Here is a 25,216-nt window from a genome sequence, read left to right on the forward strand (position 1 = left end):
CGATGTCAATATCAGACATGATCTGACACCCAGGATTGCCCTCGTCGTCATCCTGCCACTCATACACTTTGTCCACATCCACCTCATCGCTAGCCACACGAAGATGCGCATGGAAATCATCCACGTCAAAACCTGGAAAGTCATGCACCACATAAGCTCCAAGAAGCAGATGAGACCAACCACTTTCCAGAGTCTTGACAGGGACTTCCCTCCATGCACTGGCCCAGTTGTAGATTGCAGAGACTTGATGTTGTGGTGGCGAAGGTTTTCCAAAGTCCGCTGGACCCGCACGTCCCGTCCCTCCCTGCACTCATCCTCGTCCTTGAGAACAACCATCACCTTGTCCAGGAACTGCTGATGGTACAGCCTCTTTGTTGCCACAATCACTCCATGGTCCATTGGTTGGATGAGAGCAGTCATATTAGGTGGTAAGACCAAGCACCTAATGCGGCCATTCTCAGCCACCAACTCCTTGTTGGACGGATGTGCAGGTGCATTGTCCAGGAGAAGGAGAGCCTTTACCTGGTTGCGTGGGATTCCCAGCATCTTCGTTTGATAATGGATGACCTCCTTGATGAAGTGCTGGTAAAACCAGTCTCAGATCATCTTGGCTGTGAACCAAGCCTTCACAGAATGGTACCAAATAACAGGAAGGACATCCATCAACCCACGAAGGCACTGAGACTGCTTTGCATGGCCAACAGTAATGGGCTTGAACTGGTGCATACTGTTAGCATTGGTCGAACACAAAGCAGATATCCACTGCTTGGAGAGCTTGCGTTCAAGTTCACGCTTTTCCATCTCCTCTACTAGGGTGTTCGTTGGCAGCGAATGATAGAATAAACCAATTTCGTCAGCGTTGTAGACTTAACCGAGAGTGAGGTCCCCCCTGCCAATCAAGCCCTTCACCTTCTGCTGAAACTCGTCTACTTTCTCCTCGTTGGCGTCTAAAGCTTTGCCTTGGGCCTTACGGTTGGCAAGGCCATGTTGTAGTTTGAAAGCGAAGAGCCACCCTTGGATGCCTTGAAGTCTGGGGAGTCATGGAGCCTTGCGAACTTCTCTGGAGCAGCCTTCAGCTCCGTACCACACACCAGCACATCAGCAGCACGTTGCTGATGATACCAAATCAACGTGGAGAGGTTGACTTCTGCAAACCTGGGATCTTCCTCTGCACGTTGCGTTTGGTCTTTGATGCGAAGTCTGCCGTGTACTGGATGAGTTTGTCCCGGGATATCTTGACGTCGAATAAGGTAGAGCAAGCCAGGTTGAATTCTCAGAGGATGCGGGAGGTCAGCCATCCCCCGTCCACCTTGTCCATTATCTCCCCCTTCTTCTCCTGAGTCAGAACCACGTGTTTCCACTTCTTGGGTGGCTGGGCCATTGTCACACACACGAGCAAGAGCTGGCAGAGGAACAGCAGGGCCTGCAGCAGGTAGGGTACCAACACAAAAGCGAGCATGTGGGCAGCCATGGTGACGAGTGTGCAGTCACGACGGTAGGTAGGTAGGAAATGGGGAGGATGCAAGGGCGCACTAGTGGATGTTGCTCGAACTACACTCCAAAACACAGCTGTTCATCACCATGTGGCAAATTTAGAGTAAGAACACATATGGGCTTTTTTTTGCATTTTGACATTTTTTGGCCATTTTGGTGTCTCAGATGTCCATATATTGTAGGGATTTATCTGAGACTTGGACTTACGCACCCAAGCCCAAAATGTCCTTGGGTTGTCTGTGTCATGGGTGTCCAGATCTTAAAAGGATTACTGTACACTGTAACTACACTTCTGTATGCAGTACTATATTTTGTAGATTTCATGGATAAAAATTAATAAATGCTTTAAAAGTTCGTATCTCCAGAAGTTTGTGTGTAGGGGAACAACTGTAGTACTATATCTGAAAAGGGTAATTAAAACATTTTTGTTACAGTATATTCTGCAGAAATGCAGATTTATATAATTAGTGACTATTTACAATAAGTACAAAGGTTTGAAGTATAAATACATTAAGTCTGATTCCATGTACAGTACAATCTTACAGTTAACATGTGACTAGAACTATGCAGTGGAGCTACATTTGGTACCTTCACAATTATCAAAATCCTTTTAATCATTATGGACTAAATTTTTATATATGAGGAAACCAGAAGTGAAGACAGACAAGTGCCAGTATATCATAAGTGAGATGTCACTGTTAAAATATAGGAAAACAGCTTTTATATACTGAGTTTTATTTTTGCCATTTATCTGCTTTCACTTCGGAACACCTCACATGCTCTCCACTTTTCACGTACTAAATTATATAGGTTATTACCATTCAAGATTTCATATAAAACAAAAAATCAGAGTTAAACTTGTGAAAGCATAACTGTACAGTATTTCACTCTTAATGAAACTGTGAACAGATTACCATACTAATGACCTTAATAACACAGCTTATATGAGCACCACATCATTTGTGCACAAGGTACCCATACACAGTACAAAAATATGAAATAGGAATCAATGAATGTTGATGTGTGTGGAGAAATATTAACTCACTGAGCTTGGGAATGTCTTTTTTATTTTATTCTTGCCATCTTCTGCTGTATTTGCCATAGGATAGACTCTTCATATTGTAAGGGATATGGGGAGGGAGGAAAGGTGAGGGGCATGCAGCAAGAATAAACTAAAAGGATATCGCCTTGAGTAAAAACATTAAAATAACAGTAGCTGCAATCCCAGACTCACCTCAACATGAACCCAGCAGACTCTCCTCCAGTAGTCCACTATTCTCCCCTCAGGGGATGGGCATAGGACTGAGGAACATTTGTACAACCAGGCATCTCCACCAACCAGTCATATTGATGCCATCAAGTGAAGGCATCCCTCTTGAGCACCAGTTGAGTGATTAGAGCACCCCAGTCAGAGTGACAGACTTGGTCATGCAAACTGACTCAATCCTCTAGAAGTGACTGGAGGTTTATTGTTCATGCATTGCCATCAGGGGAAGCTGTAGCCTTGTCTCAGGCCTCTGCACCTCAAAGAGGGTAATGTGAGAGTGGCAGTTACTACAATACTGTATTATCTTCCTATCCTCGTATCACATTTATAAAGGCTCCAACATGCTGGCAAGTGTCAGTTTTGGTCACCTAATGGCGGCTCTCCATGCTCTCTCTGGCAGCCTCCCTGTTCAGTCGCTTATCAGTGAGGTCACACTCTATGACCTCGTCCCAGGTCTTTTTTGGTCTGCCTCTTGCAACCCTACCTTTGATGTTCACACATCAACTTAATTGCCCACTAAACCACCAGGTGCCATATTATGGTTCTGTGGTTACCACCCAACATAGTAAATGGTTTCCTGGTGTACAGGAAACCATTTGGCTTGTCAGTGTTGTCACCTACAGACAAAAGAGGAAAGAATGAAGGAAAAAGAGACAGAAAAGGAAGGATAGAAAGATGGAAGGAAGAGAGGGAAGGGCAGGCACACGAGAGCAGCACTACATCGAGTGATTGAATGGTAAGCATCGGTATTATTCTCCTATTTCAAGAAGTCATGGCACTATGAGGGCGAGACAACAGTACTTTAGTATCAGGGGTAAACTGCAAGCTGTTGCTCACACTACATACTGCTTGTGTTAGCAATCATATGGTCTGTTATGATGAATGGTCTCAAATGCTGTACAGGGATACATACTTTACAATGTGCTAAATTTTTTTATCTTTCAAGAAATAATTATTACTCAGCTACCATGATGGCAACAATCATAGGTGGCCAGTACTGTAGTAGTTTTGGGAGCTGTGGCTTCTAATATCATGAGTGCCCTCCCTCTGTTTAAAGGGGAAGCTGTACACAGTTTGTGCAAGACCTATAAAACATGGGCAAGACCTATAAAACATGGGCATTTACAAGGGAGGATGAGCAGTGACATTAACAATAAAATGAGAATGGTTGGATGGACATAAAATGTGTCATTGAAGGGTAGGCTGCCTAGTACATGGTGAAAGCTGGGGTGGTCTGGACTTGTGAATATAGGTATGCGTATGGATGGGAGGAAGATGCAGGATGAGGTGCTGGGAAATGATCATCAAGCTCTAGGCTTAACTAGAGAGATAGCAGAACACTATCTCAGAGAGCTATCATAAGGTTCAGACATGTAAGCTTGATTTAGGCTGGAAATTATGATGATAAGAGTAACAGCTACTACATAAACCAGTACAGTACTAGTGTATGCTGACTTGTAAATATAAGCAGACCTTGTTATAAGTAGCATTTTATTTTATTTTTATTTTCATCCCTTTTTTGCTATGAAGCCCTTGGTTAACTAAGGAAAAATTGTCCAGTAAAACCTCAGTTTTTAAATTTAGTCTGCCAGTTTCCTCAAACTAACAGTAATGATTGTATGTACAAAGCTGTGATATCTTAAAACCCATCTTCAACTTGTAACAAGGGCTGCTTGTACAGTATTACCCAAATTATGGTTAATACAAATACAGTATTACTGTTAAAATTTCTATAATGAACATATGACTAGCCATTACTTTCAGGGGTACTGAATATTAATAAATGCATATTTGATTACATAATTCAGAATGTATATAGAATTCATATACATACTTTTACCACTAACCTTTCCTTGATTTATGCTGATCATCACAGATAATGCAGTACCAATTTTCCACATGTTAAACCTATGTCACTGCACTGTTTTTCCTGTATGGGCACAAAGTATTCTTCAGGGGCTTAAGCTGCAGCCTCACAGTGTTCTGAAAGTTTGCTAACCACTTGTTGAAACTTTGCATGTCGTTCGTCACTGGTGGCGAGAGAACCTTTGCTCCCCCACAGGAACTTGAGGTGGAACTCTGTGCGGAACATGTCCATAGTAAGCTCATCTAGGGTGTTGGGATCTGGGAGGATGTGCTCAGCATTGCGGCGGTAGAGTGTCAGGTTCTGTGTGATTTCTCGTGCCTCTTGTAGGTGAGAAAAGAGCATCTGTAGACCATAATCTGATGCTGTGCTTTCCCACTGTAGTATTGATGAACACTGAAAACGTACAGTAAATTAGAAAACATCCATCCATCCATCCATCATCCAATCCTACGTTGCCCCATGAGGAGCGTAGGAGCCCGGGGCTAGGCAAGTTGGTCCTGACATTTAAGATGAGAGTGACCAGCCTCACTCATCCCTGAGTGACATTACATGAGCAGCAACCCCAACCATCCCTTGGATATAAACCTTCACTGGCTCCACCCCTTGGATATAAACCTTCACTGGCTCAATGTGGTTGGAGCACTGTAATTACCCATTAAACCACCAGGGCACCATAATTTGGTCATATGGTTACCACCCAGCATAGTAAATAGTTTCCTGGTGTACAGGAAACCATCCAGCTTGTCACTCAGTGTAGAGTCACCCACAGGCAGAAGGAAGAGGAAAGAATGAAGGACAGAAAGACAAAAGAGGGAGTGTAAAGTCACCTGTAGGCAGAGGGATGAGGAAAGAATGAAGTAAAGAAAGACAGAAGAGGAAGGAAGGAATGGAGGGAGGATAGGAAAGGGCAGACACCCAAGACCAGCACTGCAATGAGTGAGTGGCACTGAAAATGTAAAGTAAATAAGAAAACTAACAAAAATCAATATGAACTCTCGTACCCTTGTACCCGTCTAAAGACTGGATGAGATAGGATCCAGCAACAATAGAAAGAGCAAGTATGGTACAAATGTGGAAGAACTATCAACAGCCTGCCAAGTGAAATGGAGCCCACACAATTAATTGTGACCCCAGAATCAGAACACCATCCCACAAGCCTTACTATCTACATTTATATTTTTTTGGTTTTTAGATATGTTTCACACACCACACATATATATGTACTGCTCTGGCTCTTTGTGTAAAAAGTTGATTACTTATGAATTACTTTCTCTTCTGACACAGCTTTCCACTGTCATCCATTACTCTATTATCCTGGCATTCAAAACTATCTATAATATAATTCACAGGATCCATACTCATATCTTATCATTTGTATTATTTATAAAGGCTCCAACATGCTTACATGCATCAGTCATGGTCACCTAATGGTGGCTCTCCATTCTGCTCAATCTCTGGCAGCCACGCTGTTCAGTCACTTCTGCTTGAGGTCATACTCTATGACCCCATCCCAGGTCTTTTTCAGTGTCTCTCTCTCAGTCCTATCCCTGATGTTCACACTTCTCACCTTCCACACCCAACTGTCATCCTCCATCCTCTCAAAATGCCCAAACTATCTCAATCTACTCCTCCTCACAACACCAATACAATAAAATTCTATCCTTCCTCTCAACTCTTTGATTGTAATCCCAGCCCCCTCTGGCCTGGCATTCAATGACACACTACATATAATCAGTGCCATTTCTGTACATCTTGAGCCCATGAATATCTTCTTCCTTTACTGCCCAGGTCTCGTTATCATATAGCTGTATTAGTATAACCTTTCAATATACTGTACTTACATGCGTGTGCATTGCATAGATGTCATTCAAATCCCTCTCACAAAGCAGAATAAATGGAAGGAGATGTGGAATGGTAGTGTTGGGAGCTTGAGGATTTGTACATTCATTCATTGCCTTTAAAGTAGATCTCAGCTTGGATTCAAAGTTATACGCGGAGTCAGTAAATTTTTGTCGAACTGTGTGCCAAGTTGTTGTGAGCCGCTGGATCTGTACGGAAAGAAGATAAATCATCATCATCATCATCATCATCATCATCATCTGGTCATTATAAATTTATTTTTGTAAAATACTGAGTTTCTACATCTCTCAGCTGCTGTGGGTTTTATAAAGTACAAGCTTGTGTGAAGCATATATATGTGAACAATGCTCTTTTCATTCTCTTGGCTTGAAACTGCCATTTCTCCACCTTAAATGCTGAGGTGCAAGAACAGATTAACACTCGAATATGATGCTAGTCATGAAGACATGCTGTGGATAGAAGGAAGAGCAGTTGATGCATTTGGGAGAATTTCTGTTACTAGAATCCTTAGATTTATGGGCACCTGCACAAAAAACACATTTAGGTTCATCATTTTCTCCAGAACATCTCTCAGATGTATGACCAAAGCCCTGACAGTGATGACACTGTGTAACCCAGAATCTGTCAAAAGTGCAGCATATTGTAAGATCCACATAGATATAATTGCCCTGTTCTACAATGGAGGATCTCACCTCTGGCCACATCTTCAAGATAGCAGTTTTGGTGCCATTCCTTTTTCTTGAGAAGAGAAGGTTGGGGTACAACCTCGATCAACGAGCATCTCAGTTTTATTGATTTCTCTCAGAATGTTTGGGATGATGTCAGAGTCACCCAAGGAAGAGGAAAGGCCTGTCATGGTTATTTTTGGCAACATTTTCTTTGGCTCTGATATGCAAAAAGTGCCCTCAGAGCCAAAATGATCACTGAGCACCCCAGTTGCTTCACCTTTGGCCTCGGCTGATGGAAACTTCACTAGCCCACCAGTCTTGGTCTTAAGGCAGCTGTCAACCGGTACCGAGTTAAGTACACCTCTGATGTCTTCTGGTCCCATTTGATTTGTCAGGGCATCAGCACAGCTCTTTGGTTTCGCAATCAGTACATGATGAATACAGTATGAATGGCCTTTTTTTTGGCCATGAGCAGTTATCCCAGTTATGCCCCCAGGCATAACCTTCCCTGCCCCCATGAGAGAGGAAAGTATCAAGACTTTTTGCGGTGGCTGTAAATGGCTTCCTGGTGTACAGGAAACTATTTGGCTTGTCACTCAGTGTACAGTCACCCATAGGCAGAAGGAAAAGGAAAGAATGAAGGAAAGATGGAAGAGGGAGTGTAAAGTCACCAACAGGCAGAAGGACGAGGAAAGAATGGAGGAAAGAAAGAGAAGAGGAAGGAAGCGAGGAAAGCATTAAAAAAAAACAAAAAAAAATATCAGTGTCATCACGTGAAGATGCCCCTCTCCAGCACTAAGACTGACAACTTACCTCAGGCAGACACAAGCCCAGCATGATACCAGCAAATCCATACAGGTTCCCCATTGCAGTTTTGGTGTCTATCGCTATCTGGATCCACCGGTTAATTATTTCAGCTCTTTCACTGAGGTCATTTGTCATCAGTATGGTCACTGCAACAAGCAGCTTTAAGCACTCCGTTCTGCAAAGAAACTATTCTTAGACTATACTTTCACAACTTCCATGTAATCACATTATCATCCCAACTACTTTTTCCCAACCATGGATGGTAGGGTCTGGTGAGATAAAGTCCAGAGGTCAAGAAAAAACCAGACAGATGGAGAGCTAATCAACAGCATGCCCAAGTACTGTACTGTTAATGGATTATACTCTCATTCACTCATAATTCAAGACCCTAGAATCCTGACTGCACCAGCACAAGCATAACCTCCCACACTTACATGCTTTACATCAGCTAGAGTCAGTTTGATGACTATCACGTCAATGGGTTACCCACACCTCATTTAACCCTTTGACTGCTGGGACACCTCCCCACTAAATACAGCTGCCTGGTGTTAGCCCAAATGGAATTCCCAGGTGTACCAGCAGTAGTTGGCATGGATTTGTAGGTGCAAATGTTGAAGGACATACTGTACATTTCAATAATGACAGCACTTGTTATATACTGTATCAGGTGTTTGACCCTAACTCACTACCTAGTGGAAATTATTTTTCCTTTGTCATGGTATTATTATGATGATGATTATTATTATTATTATTATTGTTGTTGTTATCATCTCATTCTGTCAGGAAATTACTTACTCCTGGCATTTAGTGCACACATACACACACACACACACACACACACACACACACACACACACACACACACACACACACACACACACACACACACACACACACACACAAGAAAAGGGGGCAACTGATCAATGGAATGCGCCAGTGAATGAAATAGTGTGTCCCAAACCAATTCGTAAATTTAAGGATATGTATAATAAAGGTGATTTAATATATGGGACAGTATGAGCTTGATTAATTCCTGTTAAGGTACAATTGGTTAAGAATAATTAGGTAAGAACATACATACATACATACACACACACACACACACACACACACACACACACACACACACACTGTAATAAGTATCTCCTCCAACACACAAAGTGATGGGCCAGTCTACAATACATTCTCTCTGAAGGTGAAACAAACACAAAAGTAAGTGAAAATGAGGTAAAGTTAACAGTGAGGTCATGAGAAAGTCAGTGGATGCTGACAGATGTTACAGGCTTCATCTGCAAGTGGATATTATCTATCACTGTTTTCAACAGTATGAAAATGATAGATTTTCTGAAACACTTTTGGTTCTCAGGATGCTAACTTAAGCTTTGACTTTTCTGTGATGCTCACCTTTCAATGAGATCAGCTCTCAGTTGTGCACCATGAGGTAGAGTCACCAACTCAATTCCAGTTGTCACACCTAAACCATAATCAGTCTCTCCTGTACCATTCAGCAGCTCCAAATCAGCCTTTGTTAAATGAGCTGCCAGTACCCTGCAATAAATAAATAAACATACATACATATATTATCTAATCCTGTGTTTCCCCATGGGGAACGTAGGAGCCTGGGGCTAGGTAAGGTGGTCCTGACATTTAAGATGAGAGTGACCTGCCTCACACATCCCTGAGTGGCATTACGTGAGCAATAAACCCCAACCACCCCTTGGATATAAACCTACACAGACTCAATCCAGCTGAAGCACCTAAATTACACCGGATGTTATAGTTTGGCCATGTGGTTACCACCCTGCTAGTAAATGGTTTCCTGGTGTACAGGAAACCATTTGGCTTGTCACTCATTGTAGCCATTCATAGACAGAAGGAAGAGGAAAGAAAGACAGAAGAGGAAGGAAGGAAGAGAAAAAAAATAAATGGATAAAAAATTAAAATATGCCATTTCTTCTTAAGGATTCCCATACTGTGGTGACCGTGGCTGAGCTGTCTGGAAGCTAAAACAAAGGCCCAAACCAGCTACTTACTTCCCAAAACTCACTGAAAACTGTTCGGAATAAAGCTAATAAAAATAATGAATATAACATACAATATAAATATTATACAGTTAACAATCTGTGGTGAATTTGCTGCAGGAGTCTAAACTTTGCTCATTTCAACTTGACTCTTTCCATTCACACATGTACAGGTATTGGGTATTGTATTGGTTTATTTGTACTACCTTCAGATTTTTTTTTTCCATGTTGGGTGAATTATCATCATGATGGGATCACTGAAAGCTATCTCTAACCCTATTAGTTTGAAATGTCACCCTTAAGCTGCATAAAATTGTTGGTTAGTAGAAAAGAGAGAGAGAGAGAGAGAGAGTACTGTATGTCATTGGAGTCAAGTGGTTAAGTTTGCTGTTGATCTAGAGACTGATCATCATCATTACCCACAGATCCATCCATCTTACATTCCTTTATTTTGCAGTCATGGGAAGGCTATGAAGTCATCACATTTAAGATGAAGGTACCCAGTCCTTCTTCCCTGATTAGCATTATGTGAGCAAGAAACCCCAACCATCCCTTGGACTCAAGTGACCCTTATCAGAAACATCCATTTGGAGTTCCTTGACCCACCACACCACCAGGCATTCACATTTTTTTTTTTTTTTTTTATGTGTCCAACTCTGGGCATAGGCTTCACAGCCTGCTTTCAAGGCCCAGTAGCCCTCCTACGTACCACACACCTCTACATGTTTACATGATTACCACTGAACACAGTACAGCCAGGCTTTGTTATACATTTGTTCGGTATGTGACAAATCAATAGAACGATGAACTAAAATGTTATACCCAATTTAGCAATAACGATATTGAAATTTGCTTACATGATAATTGTGGTGGCCGTGTATGACAGTCCCTTACATACGCGGTGCCTCCCACACAAGCCAACGGTCAAACGTTTGAGGCGAAATGACCGCCCAGTGTTTACACTCACTGTAATCATCTCCCATTCATTACATTTTGTGAGTGCAAAGCCACTGAACCACTATTGCCTTCACCATATAACAGTGCAAGTATGCAACAAATAGTGCAGTGTGTAATATTAAATAGAGTGATAAATTTTTTGTGTGAATACAGAAACTTGTGACTTGGAAATCATGTATGGCAATGATGCTACCCCTAGTGGAAAGCATGGTGCTACTGAGGGCACCGAGGGCAAGCACTGTATAATAGGGTAAGCTTTTTTTTTGTATTTTAGGTTACGGGCTCCTACGCTCCTCATGGGGCAATGTAGGATTGGATGATGGATGGATGGTTACGTGATCCTTGGTCCTCTCCCTAACCCTAAGGAACCCGTTATGCTGACCTTGATATACAATTAATCATTGTGTGGTGAGTTTTCATTTGACATAACACTACTGCATTCCGAGATGTCACCATAAGTTGTTTACTGGAGAACAGAAAACCGTTTGGCTTGTCACTCAATGAAAAGCTGTCTGTGGGTAGCACTACATCTAGTAAATGGATAGTACTTTGAGTGCCAACTTGTAGTTGCTCAATAATGTGCCTTATTTACCATCAACATGCTTCACAACAGAACATGCACACCAGCACATACAAACATACTGTATATGTTCTTACCTCGATCCACTTTCTAAAAGTGTATTCTTTACTCCTTTAAGAGCTGTGGCATCCAGAGGCTTATTTTCAATGGAGTTAAGAAGAAGTGTGCTAAAGTTCTCAATATCAAATGCTGTTGTTGATATTAACTCTGGCAGGGTAAACAGTACTGGTTCCTCATCCACAACAGAGTCTTCTTCCAATTGTACACTGCTGGTGTCACCGAAAGAGGCTTGGCTGTCTCGACTGTGGACAATGATAACATTCAGAATTAGCCAAAATAAATTCAATTTTGCTTTCAATCAATCATTCAAATGACACCATACTTCCTTTTAACTTACAAATTGTGCCACAGGGAAAATCTGCCATGCATCTGGAGTGCAAAAAAACACTGACTTTAAAAAGTTTTCCTGAGAGATTTTTGGGTCACACAGTCTCACAGAGAATATGATGAAGCAGGTGCATAAAATTTGAGATTGATATGTACCATAATTTTGCTGCAGTATTTTCCTGACCCAAAGTATTTTTCAGCAAGCTATAAAATATTTTTTGTACACATAAAATATCTATCTATCTATCTATCTATCAGTTTAAGTGGGTAGGAGGCATGGTGAAACAAGGTTTTGCTAAGTTCCAGCTAATTCTATACTGTAGCTTAACCAAAAACACAAAGTGTAGGAAATTTAGTCTTGATTGGTCTCTACTGAGGTTCACTGCAATCATAGCCACATCCTCTGTATGTTGCAGCCATTAGGTAAAGGAATCCTTATACTGGAGTTGGTTATGGTACACCGGATGTTTACTATGGACTGGGAGCTAAACCAAGCACCAAAGCCAGATAATTACTTCCCAATGGCTGACAGGAACTTCTGGGAGAAAAGAAATTTTAGATGTGTAATAGTGCATTGTAACAATGTTTTAGTGTTCGCCTGGACTTTGATTCTATTTACTTGTAGCCAAATTTCCTGCCTAAAAGTGATGGTTGTGTGGTTTGATACCAAGTTTGTAACCATACTTCATTCTTGTGGTGATACCTCCCACAGTCAATGGTAGCCACCTGTCTACTGTCTGTATAATTATCCTTTATTGCCCGATTAAATGCACAAGGGCCCAAGGATAGGCTACTTAGTCCTGCATAAGCCGAGGATGACTTAGCTTCATAATTATGACCTTGTGAGCAACAAACCCCACTTTCTCTCTGGATGTGAACACTTACGGGCGACCATCTGGCTGGAACACTATAACCCAATAGACCATCAAGCATCACTTGGTTAAATGGGTAATTCCCAATCCAGAAATTATTTCCTGCATTACAGGAAGCCATTTGGTATATCATTCGGCATAGAGTCACCTGAAAATAGTACTACATCCAGTGTATGAATGTGGGCACCCCCACCTACCACAACACATTTACGACTCTAGTAATTTTCTAGGAATGATTTACTGCTTTTAATGACCTACATATTACATTATTTCTATTCTGCAACTTACTTTCTGGCATCACTGGCTGATGTCTGAACAGAATCACCTGAACCATTCCCAGAATCCGATCCTGAAGGCTGGTACATTTCCGACAAGCGCGAGTGTCGGGGGGTGGAACCTGTATCTGTGCAACTGACTGCATTTTCCTCAGCTTTACCATTGTCTGTCTCAGTGCATTCTGTAGGAGTCTTTAAATCATCTGACTGTAGCTTCTGGGTCTTAATTTCATCCTCATCACCTTCATCAATCTCGGCATAAATTCTGTCATTAAAGGATGGCTGTGGTGGTTTCTTAGGCTTTACTTTAAATGATGGAACTCTTGATGGTTTAGGGGGTGGTTCTTCTTCAGGTTTATGTTCATCATGGGCTGTAATGCCAAATTCAGATGGGGATTTGTGTTCTGAGGCAATGGTAAATGGTTTTGTGGTCATTTTTCGTGGCAGTGACTGTGAAGTAAACTTGCTTTGGTCTGTTGTAGGACGAGAGCCAATTACGCCATCATTGCTGCAGCTTCTTTCTTCAACGCGACCAGTAACTGAGAAGAATATTACAGTACATGGAATTAGGCACATGCAAGAAGCAATCATTACATTTGTTTTGATTAAAGACTATGGGCAATACAAGCACTTGCAGGTCTTTAACTTGATGGTAGCTCTCCATGTGTGACAATCTTGGGCCATATAATAATAATAATAATAATAATAATAATAATAATAATAATAATAATAACCATTCATTCATTCATCACCTAATCCAATATTGCCCCGTATGGACTGAAGGAGCCCAAGGCTAGGCAAGTTGGTCCTGACATTAAGGATGAGATCCTTCCTGAGTGGCATTATGTGAGCAATAAACCCCAACCACCCCTTGGATATAAACCTGCACTGGGCCAATCCGACTGTAGCGCCTTAGTTACCCATTAAACCATGAGGCACCATAATTTGGTTACATGGTTACCACCCAGTGTAGTACATGGTTTCCCAGTGTACAGGAAACCATTTGGCTTGTCACTTAGTGTACAGCCACCCATAGGCAGAAGGAAGAGGAAAGAATGCAGGAAAGACAGAAGAGGAAGAAAGGAAAGGAGGAGAGAACACAGGAAAGGGCAGGCACCCGAGAGCAACACTATATCACATCTAGTGAGTGGGTGGTGAGTGCCCCCACCTACCACAAAATAATAATCATCATCATCTGGACCACCTTGCCCACCCTAGGACAGGGTGAGGAGTAGCAATGTCCAGACAGCCCAAGTTTGCCCAATCCAATAGGCCACGCTTCCATTTAATCATCATTCAAGCACCTGGAATCTTGGCTGTATCTGATACGCCAAAAACATTCACCACATTCTGTAGCTTCACATAATCGGATCTGATACAGTCAATCTGGACACTGTCACATTAAAAATGGGTGCCAAATCCCTGATCATGCACTTCTTCTCAAATCATTCATCCAGCCAGCTCAATCTCTTGTCAGTTCCCTACCCTCACCAACTTCCATACCTCTCTTCCTCACACATCCACCATATCCCTCCACCTTCTCCTTGGCCTACCTTTTCTCCTCCCTCCTTCAAATTTGATCAGATATACCTTTTTCACCACTCTATTGTTATCCATGCTCTTCACATGACCATACCATCTCAGTACACTCACTTTGATTCTGGTGCCCACAAACTTTCTCACTCCACATCTTTCACAAATCACATTATTTCATATGCTATCCACTCTCTGTCTTCCACATACGTTCCTCAGCAGTCCCATCTCCACTGCCCTCATACATGAACTTCTTATTTTCAAGCTACACCATAGTCTCACATCCATATGTTAACGTTGGCACTAACACTCCTTCATGTAAGTCTCGAGCAACTGCAACACTCAAGCCCTCTGTTTCTTATCAAGGCCTTCATAACACCAGCTACTTTCCTTTCATGTGGCACTATACTTTCCACTCCTGTTGCACATTTTCCTCTCTTTTCCATCACTGTACTTAGATACTGTATTTGAACTCTCTCACCAATTCCAGTCACTCTCCATTCACTGTAACATCACGCTGGGAGTCACTTTCTCTCACCATCACTTTACTGTTTTCTACATTTACTCTCAAGGCATGACACTCACAGACATCAGCAAAACTCTGCACTAGTCTACCAAGTTCTTGTCTGGTATTTGCAAGTAGTACTGCATCATCGGCATACACTAAATTTGAGATTCCCTCCATCACCATTCATTACTAATGTCATCCCTCTCTCCATTACTCTTGTTTTTACTTCTTGCATCACCCCATCCATATATATATTGAACAACCATGGGGACATCACACAACCTTGTTGCATGCCCACACAGATCGTGAACCATTCAGTTAGATGCCCATTTACCCTTACACATGCTTCACTACCATCATAAAAACTCTTGATGGCACCTAGCAGCTTACCATCTACACTGTGTGCAAGACCTTCCACTATCCTTCTCTGTCTACTCTGTTGTATGCTTTTTCTAGATCCATGAATGCCATAAACACCTCATTGCCCTTCTCACAGGTCTTCTTCACTATCAGTCTGACTGCAAATATTTGATCCACGCATCCTCTGCCACTCCCAAAGCCACCCTGACCATCACTCACTAGGACTTCTGATTTCTCTCTTACTTTCTCTATAATAATTCTTCCATATACCTTCCCTGTCACACTCAATACACTTATGCCACGATAATTCTTGCACTCACATCGCTCACCTTTATTTTTGTACAGGGGCACAATCACAGCCTTTTTCCACTCTGCTAGCAGAGTTTCACTCATCCATGCCTTCTTACATATCTCCAACATGCACTTCATTACACTCTCTCCACTACACTTACTCATCTCTGCATACACCTCATCAACCCCAGCTACTTTCCCATTTTTCAGTTGCTTCACAGTGTTCTTCACCTGAGCGAGTGACATGTTTCCTGGCACTGCATTCCTTCTCTGCACACCCCCCAAACCAATCATGTTTACAGTGGCTCTGCTCTTTCTATTCCCATTCATTAGGCTTTCAAAATATTCTTTCCATCTGGTCCTTACTTCATCTCCATGAGTTAATAATTTACCACTTACATCCTTCACACTTTCACATTTCTTTCCGCTGTCACTTCTACATTTCCGTACCTTTTTCCAGAATAACTTCCTATTTTCAGAGTAATTTGCATTCATTTTTCTTCCTAGATTATCATTTACCTCCTTCTTTTTCCTGTTTACTTGTCTTTCCACATGCTTCATGTTCTCAGTATATTCAGTTATTTCAATTGAACCCTTGTCTTGTAACCATAATAATAAAACCCTCAAACACACCTATGCCCAGTTCCAATGGCTCATCTGAGGTCCTGGATATGCTACTGCTGCGGGCCTTGAAGGGAAGATTTGGCGCTGTATCTCTTCTGCCCCTTGGTGGGGAGTGGGCAGGACTTCTCACAATGGTGCACCCGACACCAATAGGCCCACTATATGAATGCTGGTGCCTTAATATGCTCCCACTTCTGCCGATATGAAATATTATATTAGTACAGTCATATAGGCTATATCAAGAAAATAACAGTAGCTAATAAAAGAGTAACTGCATCCCACATCATAATCGTTATATTCATTGTCATTATTATCATCCCAACTTTTTTTTTTTTCTTTTCAATTAAAGATTGGTAAAGTATGATTCACTAATTGAGGAATGACAGGGCACAGAATGACTGTCCACTGAAATGAGTCAGACACTTTTACAATACTGCATCCACAGTTACAAACCCTGACACTGGTTCAGACATTCTGTTGATGGGTCGTGTGAGTGTGCCGTGGGTCCGGGTGTGGGCAGTCTGCACAGCATATTTGGAGGCATAGAAACTAAGCGGTGCTGTACGGTTGACAGGTGTGGCGATACGAGCACCGGAGGACACTGTGATGGGCTTTTTACCACCCACATATGCTCTCACTAAGTCGGGGATGGAGTCATAGGCATCATCCTCTAGCTGGTACTGAATTCTCTCATACACAGTGTTAGGCTGCACAATTGTCTGCACAAACACAAAATATCATTAACATCATCTGGACCTTTTTCTCTCACCCAAGGATGGGGTGAGGCAGGATCCATAAAGCAAGAAAATAGAAAACATCAGAGAGAGAGAGAGAGAGGAATAAAACAATATTGTTATACATCACCATCATAATCATCCTGTATGTGCTGCTGAATATATTCAAAAGCTGCAATTCCACAATTCATCTTCCATTTTTGGAGGATAGGAATTCTAAAACCTGTATACTGTACAAACAAGGTGTGTGCTAAGAAATTTGTTCCTTTGTTTCTATCTCAGTTACATCTGCCTATACTCTGCTATGTATGAACACAATATTGTACATAAAAAAAAAAAAAAAATACATGGGCCACATACTGTACAGAAAAAATATCACATATCATACACTAATATAATACACTGTACAGGTACTTACCTTTTGTATAACAAAGTGAAGTGTCTGGCCAGACGAGTGACAAGTAAGCACATAGTCCCCAGGCTGGGAGATGCAGTCCCTGAAAGTTAAATTAGATGTTTTATAAAACTGTTTTTAAAAATACAGTATTACATTACAATGGTCATCTTGGCCGTACCATGGAACTGTCATCTGTAACAGTAATATGTATAATCTATGGATTCAGTTCACCCATCCATTCATCTACCAGTCATTTCCTGACCTATCATTGTACAGTATATTGGGCTCAGGGGCAGGCTATTCAGTCCAGACAACTAAGGTTTGTGCCTGTGTGGCCAGCTGCTTGCCCGTGAGAGGCATTATGTGAGGAAAAACTGTAACTGAGCCTTAGATTAAAACCCTTGTGGTCCACATCCAGTCAGAGTGCATTAACTTGTTAGACCACCAGATAAAATAGATTTAATAAACTTTCAAAATTTTTTGTGCTTTATCTTATTACCTGTATTGCTTTGTGCTACTGTAGCTCTTCTAACCCAGGGCTGCCATTAACATGAAAAGGTATGCTGTACAGATGAAGGCCATTATTAGTATCCCTACTGGAGGATAAAAGCCATGGGATAACAACATCTACCACCTTCCACTGACTTTCCCATAACTCGCTGTGGGCTCACCCTCACTCTCGCCCTCATTTTGAGCTTGTTTCACCTTAGAGTAAGTGGACTGTTCACAGATCCTTGGATTAATTATTTTAATATTATTATTTTTTTCTTTAATGCAAAGATGAAAGAACCACAGTCTAAAAGCCCATAAGAAGGCTGTGCTTTCCAACAAAAACTGAACAAGAGCCAAATTCAAGATCTGTTGATTTTCAGATGCCAGGATACAATGCTTATAAAAGACTTGGTATCATAGGCTGAGGGAAATACAGACTGAGAAAGACAGTTCCAGATTTCACCCAATGCATACATCAATGACTGAGAGTATCAGTTAACTCTGCTGGGATGCAGATTACTGCTTTCAGGTGTTACATATACGCAAAGACACATAGCAATGCCCCACGACAGAAACATGGATGACACAGTTAACACTGATAGCCTGAAGGAAGAGATCATGAGTTGTATTTCAAGTGGCATAGAAACCTTCATAACACCTCCTCCACTGCAAATTATTTTGTGCTTTAACCCTTTTTACTCTTTGTATACTATATATGTACAGCAGACCCATGTTGAACCAGTTTGCAATGAATTGCTTATACAATGACAAAAAAATTAAGATCTTTTTTCAATATATGACAGCAATTTCGCTTATGTGATAATTATGACCCTGTACGAAGCCTCAGTGGTTGATGGACATTCACTGTTTTCACTTAAATAATCACTAGCACACAAGCTTACAGTCATTTGTTTGTTTCAAGATGGTCTTTGAATTTGGTCACTCTTGGATGTGTTAGTGTCAGTGATGGAACAATAAGTGTGGTGCTGGAGTTCAAGCAGCAAGTGAAGTGCAGTGATGTAAAATAAGCACCACCTTAGGTAAGCTGGAAAAAAAAAAAAAAAAAAAAAAAATCTGGTGGTAAGCAGCAAGTGAAGTGCAGTGAACTGAAAAACTACCTGCTGAGGTGAGTTGGAAACCTGTTTTTAGACTTTCCTGGGAGGGTGACCCTTGGCCAAAAACATATTCCCACTGAATCTGATATAATTGACTTATGTACAAATATTTATTATGCAATGGATTTTTTCAAACATCCTCACTGTAAAACAAAACTGTGTCATATACTGTGTTCATATCAACAGTGTATGCATCAAAAGTATACAGCACAGGATGATATGGAGTGCCACGAGCAGAATAAATTACTAAGAAAGAAGTGTTACAAAATCTCCAAAGCAACTTGAAATACAATCATCAGGCTGAAATCAGTCATATTGTGATGCAGTGTCCCAGCGCAAAGGCTGGTATAAATACTGATAGACACACACCCTATTAACAAGCTCGTATTTTGGTTAGTTAGTGGAAAGGGATCCCTTCACCTGGTGGCAACAATTAGATAAGCATTCCTCAACTCCTTCCCCCCCCCCCAGTCCCCTGAGAAAAGGATGGTGGACTGCAGGAGAGTTTAACTTATGCCTGTAGTCCACCAGATTCACACAAGCCTGGGGTCATAACAAGCTACAGTGGAGTCACCTAATTCGCGTATCTGTAAGCCGCGGATATGTAATCCGTGGTACTTTGCCCAACCAGTCCCTATTTTTTTTATTCCGTAGACAAAACTAAAAAAAAAAACGTGGTTCCTAGGTTCCAAAGTGGCTCATTTCCGAGGAGAATTATATTATCATGGCACCCATGATGTATTCTGCTGCTAGCCAATCACAGACAACCTTGACCCAGCAGCCAATCTCAGCCCAGCCCTGGTGGCAAGTGTGCACACTACAGCCGCCATGTTATGTTTACCTCCTGTCCCGCCAACCGCCAACTATATGTGTTTCCCCGTGAGTTCTGAGCGCTACCTGGCCTTTTTTTTTTGGTCAAGGTTACCTCTCTCTGGACTCTGTTATGGACAGCCCCAACCCCCCAAGACAACGTTCGACCCAGCTGGGGTCCAAGAAAAAGGCTCCTCTCAGTTATCAGCAGCGTTTGGACGTTATTCGTCAAGTGGAGAAAGGAGAGACTGCACACTTGGCCAGGGAGTATGGCTAGTTAGGTGTAGGTACGGTGCTGTAGGGAGGTTCCACGAGGGTCCAGACTAAATATCCTTTATTCCCATTGGTTCTTAACTTTGTAAACCACGGAATTCGTAATTCACAGGTAGGTACCAGTCTCTAATTGCCGCGGATTAGGCAACTCCACTGTAGATGTACTATAACCTACTGTAAGTTACAATTTTTGTCATATCCTACATACTGTGCCACTGACAAAGTAACGAATTCAAGTTTATCACATTCCTAATGGTGCTGGAGTGGGATGCTTTCATGAGGTGGTACTGGTAAAAGTTGGTGGCTCCACTGCCCATGATACAAACATCCCTCAAGGCCCTCCTTATTACCTGAAAAGAGGATAGTGGACTGCAGGAGAAGGGTAAATTCACCCGGCAGTTCACCTGATTCAGTTTCTCATGAGCTTGGGGCCACAACAAGAAAAAGAACAACATACCTAATGAGGAACGATCCATCTGTGAGCACCACCTCCTCAGCTCGTGCCCGTGGAATGGTGCCGTGATACCATGCATGGGAACGCAGGTCACCAGAGTCCAGGCTCAACTCCCACTCCAGCATCTTACGCAGCTCACCACTGTCCACTGACTGCTCTGCTAACTCCTCCATGTTGTCGAAGGACTATGGGAAACAAGCATACTGTATACTCTTAGTTCTCACTTTAAGTAGCCTTACCTGATGTGCATTTTTGCTATTACAGTACCTGTATATTCACAGTGCATTACAGGAAAACTGCCTGTTAAACTCCCACTGCTGACCATCACCTGATCTGTCTGTTACACACAATTTAAAGACCCATTTGTATGGAAAGTTGTGATCACTTTGGAAAACATCCCTGAGTTATACAGTAACCCCTCCAAGATCCGACGTAATAGAGCCCAAGCAACGTCCGGGACTTGGGCAAAATGCCCCTGGACAGGTACTTATAGCCCCCAACTGAAACTAACTTTGAAAGCCACCTAAATACAGTAACTCCCTAATAGACATGCACAGCACCTATTTAAGACCCTGTTCACAAAAAATATGGGACAGAAACCATAAAATAAATGAAAAGAAACCAGAGAATGAGAAATTAGGAGTATGGAATATATTAAGCAGTGTACAGGGTACCTATGACAAGCCCGTGGCCATCGTGAATTTTAACCTGCCTCCTCTATGGCTCTAGCAGTGGTGAAGGTGCACTTGAAGCACGTACAATAGTCCAGTGTTGTGCTGCACTTGATCCTTTGCACTGTGAATTATAATTTTTTAACACTCACATTCTGCTCTTACTTGTGCCATGCCAGTTGCAACATGCCAGTGTTGCACTCTGCACTTAATCCTTTGCACTCTGATTTCATATTTCTCAACACTGCACAACACTGCAAATTCCCATGTGGTCTAGTGGCAGCAGGGCATGCAGCAGGTAGGGCACCACCACAAAAGCGAGCAGGTGGGCAGCCATGGTGACGAGCGTGCAGTCACGACGGTAAGTCGGCAGGAAGTGGGGAGGATGCAGGGGCGCTCTAGCAGACGTGCTCGAACTACACGCCAAAACAGTTGTTCGTCACTGTGTGGCAAATTTAGAGTAGGGATGAACACATATTGGCTTTTTTTTTTTGCATTTTGACTTTATCATTCTTTGTCTGTGCCTGCCCTCCTCTCTTCCTATATCTCCCATCTTTCCTGTCACTTCTTATTGCTCTGCTTTCCTTTACAGGTGGCTTTACATTGAGTGACAAGCCAAATGGTTTCCTGTAAGCCAAGAAACCATTTACAATGCTGGGTGGTAACCATATAACCAACCCATATGTGCTCCCTACGTGTCAACAAGTGGGTTGGTGGAGGGTTAGTGCCCCTCCCCATAACACCAATAACTCAAAGTCAAATGGCCACCCCTTACAGGATTATAGCATCTGGCAATAGATAGATACAGTAGATAGACTTTTTTTAGCCATTTTTGGTGTCCCAGATCGTTTCAGACATTTGTCCTGATGGTCTTTTGTCTGGTTATCTTAGGGAATATCCGAGACATGGACTAACGGACCCAAGCCCAAAATGTCCGGGACTTGGGGTGTCCTGGTATTGGGTGTCCGGGTCTTAGAGAGGTCACTATAACATGGTTTGCCTGCAGCTGGAGGCTGTTTTCCCACCTCGTTATGTAAAAGAAAATACGGTAAACTCTCAATTATCTGTCATTGCATTATCTGGCCCAATGTTATATGTGGTGCTGCTGGCTCGGCTCTATTATAGCAATATCCAGCAAAATCGTGCAACATCTGGCATCAAAATGGGATGTAAGCGGCTGTTCTTCGCACTACCTTGTGTTGAGGTGTATAACTGGCTCATAAGCGGTAGCCAGCCAGTGCCAGGGAAAACTCAGAAACGCATCAGCCAATGGGAACGCCCACTATGCGCCAGCCAATCAGAATCTGTCGTGGAAGCGGCTCACCCGGCACGCTGAGCATACCGCTGTGCTTGCATTCTTGCATGTGGATCTCGTAGAGTAAAGTGTCTGTGTGCTCTGCTCTTCTGGGCATGCAGTTGCAAAACGCTAGTGCTGTGACTAACTCTCTGGTGTCCTATATTCATTGGTGTTGCAAAGTTTGTTGCATGTCAATGGTCATGTCGTAGTGCTCTATTGTGATCCTGATATTACAACTGCATATGGTGCTGTACAGTACTGTACTGCACAGAGCACAACTCTACCCTCCATCCTTGCCAAAACTTTGTGAATACATACAGTAATGCACTGTGTACTGTATTGCATTACTGTACTGTACCATTACTGTATTTTATTTTATGCTTAGTTTTCATCTTTTACTCATGGGAAAGTTTTTAGGATTCAGGGTCATGACAGTAACACAATATCCGGTTCGACGCCGAGTACTGCGCCGATATGGGGATACTATGCAATATCTGGAATTTCACTTTATTCGGCCTAGGGCTTCACAAAAGTACAACGGATAATTGTTAAGTTTACTACTTTACTCTGCAGTAATTTGCATCCTGTACATTATGTTGGTATTTCAACAAAGGTTGATGTACACCAAACTGACACATGCAAGCATACTGTATATGTATCAGTAACTCACTTGATGTAGTGCTGCCTACTTCTTTCTTAGCCTTTATCATTCTTTTTCTGTGCCTGCCCTCCTCTCTTCCTATTTCTCCCATCTTTCCTGTCACTTCTTATTGCTTTTCATTCCTTTACAGGTGGCTTTACATTGAGTGACAAGCCAAATGGTTTCCTGTAAGCCAAGAAACCATTTACAACACTGGGTGGTAACCATATAACCAAACCATACGTGCTCCCTACGTGTCAACAAGTGGGTTGGTGGAGGGTTAGTGCCCCTCCCTGTAAAACAATTAACTCAGAGTGAAATGGCCACCCCTTACGGGATTATGGCGTCTGGCAATAGATAGATAGATAGATAGAACATAGTATGTACTGTACTGCAATGTGACTCAAACTCCTCTAAATCAAATAGGGTTAATTTCATTTCGTTTTGTTTATAAAATCTATCTGTCTATTGCCAGACGCCTTAATCCCGTAAGGGGTGGCCTCAAAACAAATCGCCTCCATGTCGCCCTGTCCCCCACCATGTCATTGCCTTGCTCCTAGCTCACACCCCTCCTCTCTCATATACCATTCTACTCCATCTCCCCCCCCCCCATAAGAGCTTCAACATGCTTGCATGCATAGACCTTGGTCACCTAATGATGGCTCTCATGCTGCATGATCTCTGGCAGCCTCCCTATTCAGTCCCTTATCCCTGAGGTCACACACTATGGCTTCGTCCCAGGGCCAGTAGCATCGCAGTCAGTGATGCTAACCACGTAGCCGCCAAGCTAATCATACACAAACTCAGCAGCACATTAGGAAACAAGTCACGTCTACAGCCTGGATAAGAATCTGGCAAACTTACATCATGATTAACAAATCCAATTGCAAGCTCAAAAAAAAAAAAAATAATAAAGTCAAGTTTACATGCAATGACCAGCTGCTGATGTGTACAGTATGTTTACTCACCATTTTGATGATAGTTGTAGGACTTAGCAAAGCTGCCTCTCTCTTCTTGGCATCTCTCCGAAATGTCCTGGAAAATATGAGAATCAAAAGTAACATATAGTATTGTTGTCTGCGGTCCATAGTGTTCATGTCAAGTCTATCTATCTATCTATCTATTGCCAGACGCCACAATCCGGTAAGGGGTGGCCATTTGACTTTGAGTTATTTGTTTTACGGGGAGGGGCACTAACCCTCCACCAACCCACTTGCTGACACGTAGGGAGCACGTATGGTTTGGTTATATGGTTACCACCCAGTGTTGTAAATGGTTTCTTGGCTTACAGGAAACCATTAGGCTTGTCACCCAATGTAAGGCCACCTGTAAAGGAAAGAAAAGCAATAAGAAGTTACAGGAAACATGGGAGAAATAGGAAGAGAGGAGGACAGGCACAGCAAAAGAATGATAAAGGCTTAAATTCAGTAATGGAAACCAACTACCGTGGTATGTTCTGGGTAGCAACCACAGCTGATCTATTTATTTCAACGAAAATGAACACAAAAGTTTCACCGGAGATACAAAGCTCAATTAGAACTTCATGGTAACTTATAACACTCCTGTTAATTATTCGTGGACTAACCAGCATCACGCGACTGTCAGAGCAGAATGTGGTGAGGAGTTAAAGTCTCCAGATGGCACCATAACAAAAAGGGAGGACTTAACGCGACCTTATTGTGCGTAAGTATCTTTGTAACTTTTTCTCAGTTCTAAGCTTATGCCTACTTGTAATGAACAGGTTCACACTTCAGTATGTACTTATGAAATGTGAATTTTCCTGTAAAAATCACATGACATGAACAAGGTAATGAAAAGCAATATATCGGGCACTAACGACCAACACAACCAGCTGAATTCGAGACGGAACTTAAGTAGCCAGTCAGCATCCTCCTCCACCTCTCTCTCTCTCTCTCTCTCTCTCTCTCTCTCTCTCTCTCTCTCTTTCTGCTTGTATGTAAT

At 42.2% G+C, this 25,216-nt stretch overlaps 1 protein-coding gene across 2 annotated transcripts in view; it reads right to left on the bottom strand.

The window, feature by feature from the left end:
• Positions 1-3,941: 3,941 nt before the first annotated feature.
• The window catches only part of LOC145397735 (breast cancer anti-estrogen resistance protein 3 homolog), a 92,941-nt gene continuing 71,666 nt past the window's right edge, over positions 3,942-25,216 (bottom strand). For both annotated transcript variants that reach the window (XM_080270751.1, XM_080270752.1), the window contains exons 3-13: positions 24,223-24,289; positions 20,650-20,831; positions 17,524-17,602; positions 16,825-17,090; positions 16,381-16,565; positions 13,069-13,594; positions 11,599-11,823; positions 9,368-9,511; positions 7,970-8,138; positions 6,470-6,676; positions 3,942-5,021 (exon numbers count right to left, since the gene is read on the bottom strand). In XM_080270751.1, the coding sequence (XP_080126877.1) occupies positions 4,722-5,021; positions 6,470-6,676; positions 7,970-8,138; positions 9,368-9,511; positions 11,599-11,823; positions 13,069-13,594; positions 16,381-16,565; positions 16,825-17,090; positions 17,524-17,602; positions 20,650-20,831; positions 24,223-24,289 (2,350 nt within the window). In that variant the 3' untranslated portion in view covers positions 3,942-4,721. The remainder of the gene's footprint in view (positions 5,022-6,469; positions 6,677-7,969; positions 8,139-9,367; positions 9,512-11,598; positions 11,824-13,068; positions 13,595-16,380; positions 16,566-16,824; positions 17,091-17,523; positions 17,603-20,649; positions 20,832-24,222; positions 24,290-25,216) is intronic.

This window comes from Coenobita brevimanus, chromosome 43, assembly GCF_032717465.1.
Source record: "Coenobita brevimanus isolate Jiangsu-jjx chromosome 43, ASM3271746v2, whole genome shotgun sequence".
Lineage (NCBI taxonomy): Eukaryota > Metazoa > Arthropoda > Malacostraca > Decapoda > Coenobitidae > Coenobita > Coenobita brevimanus.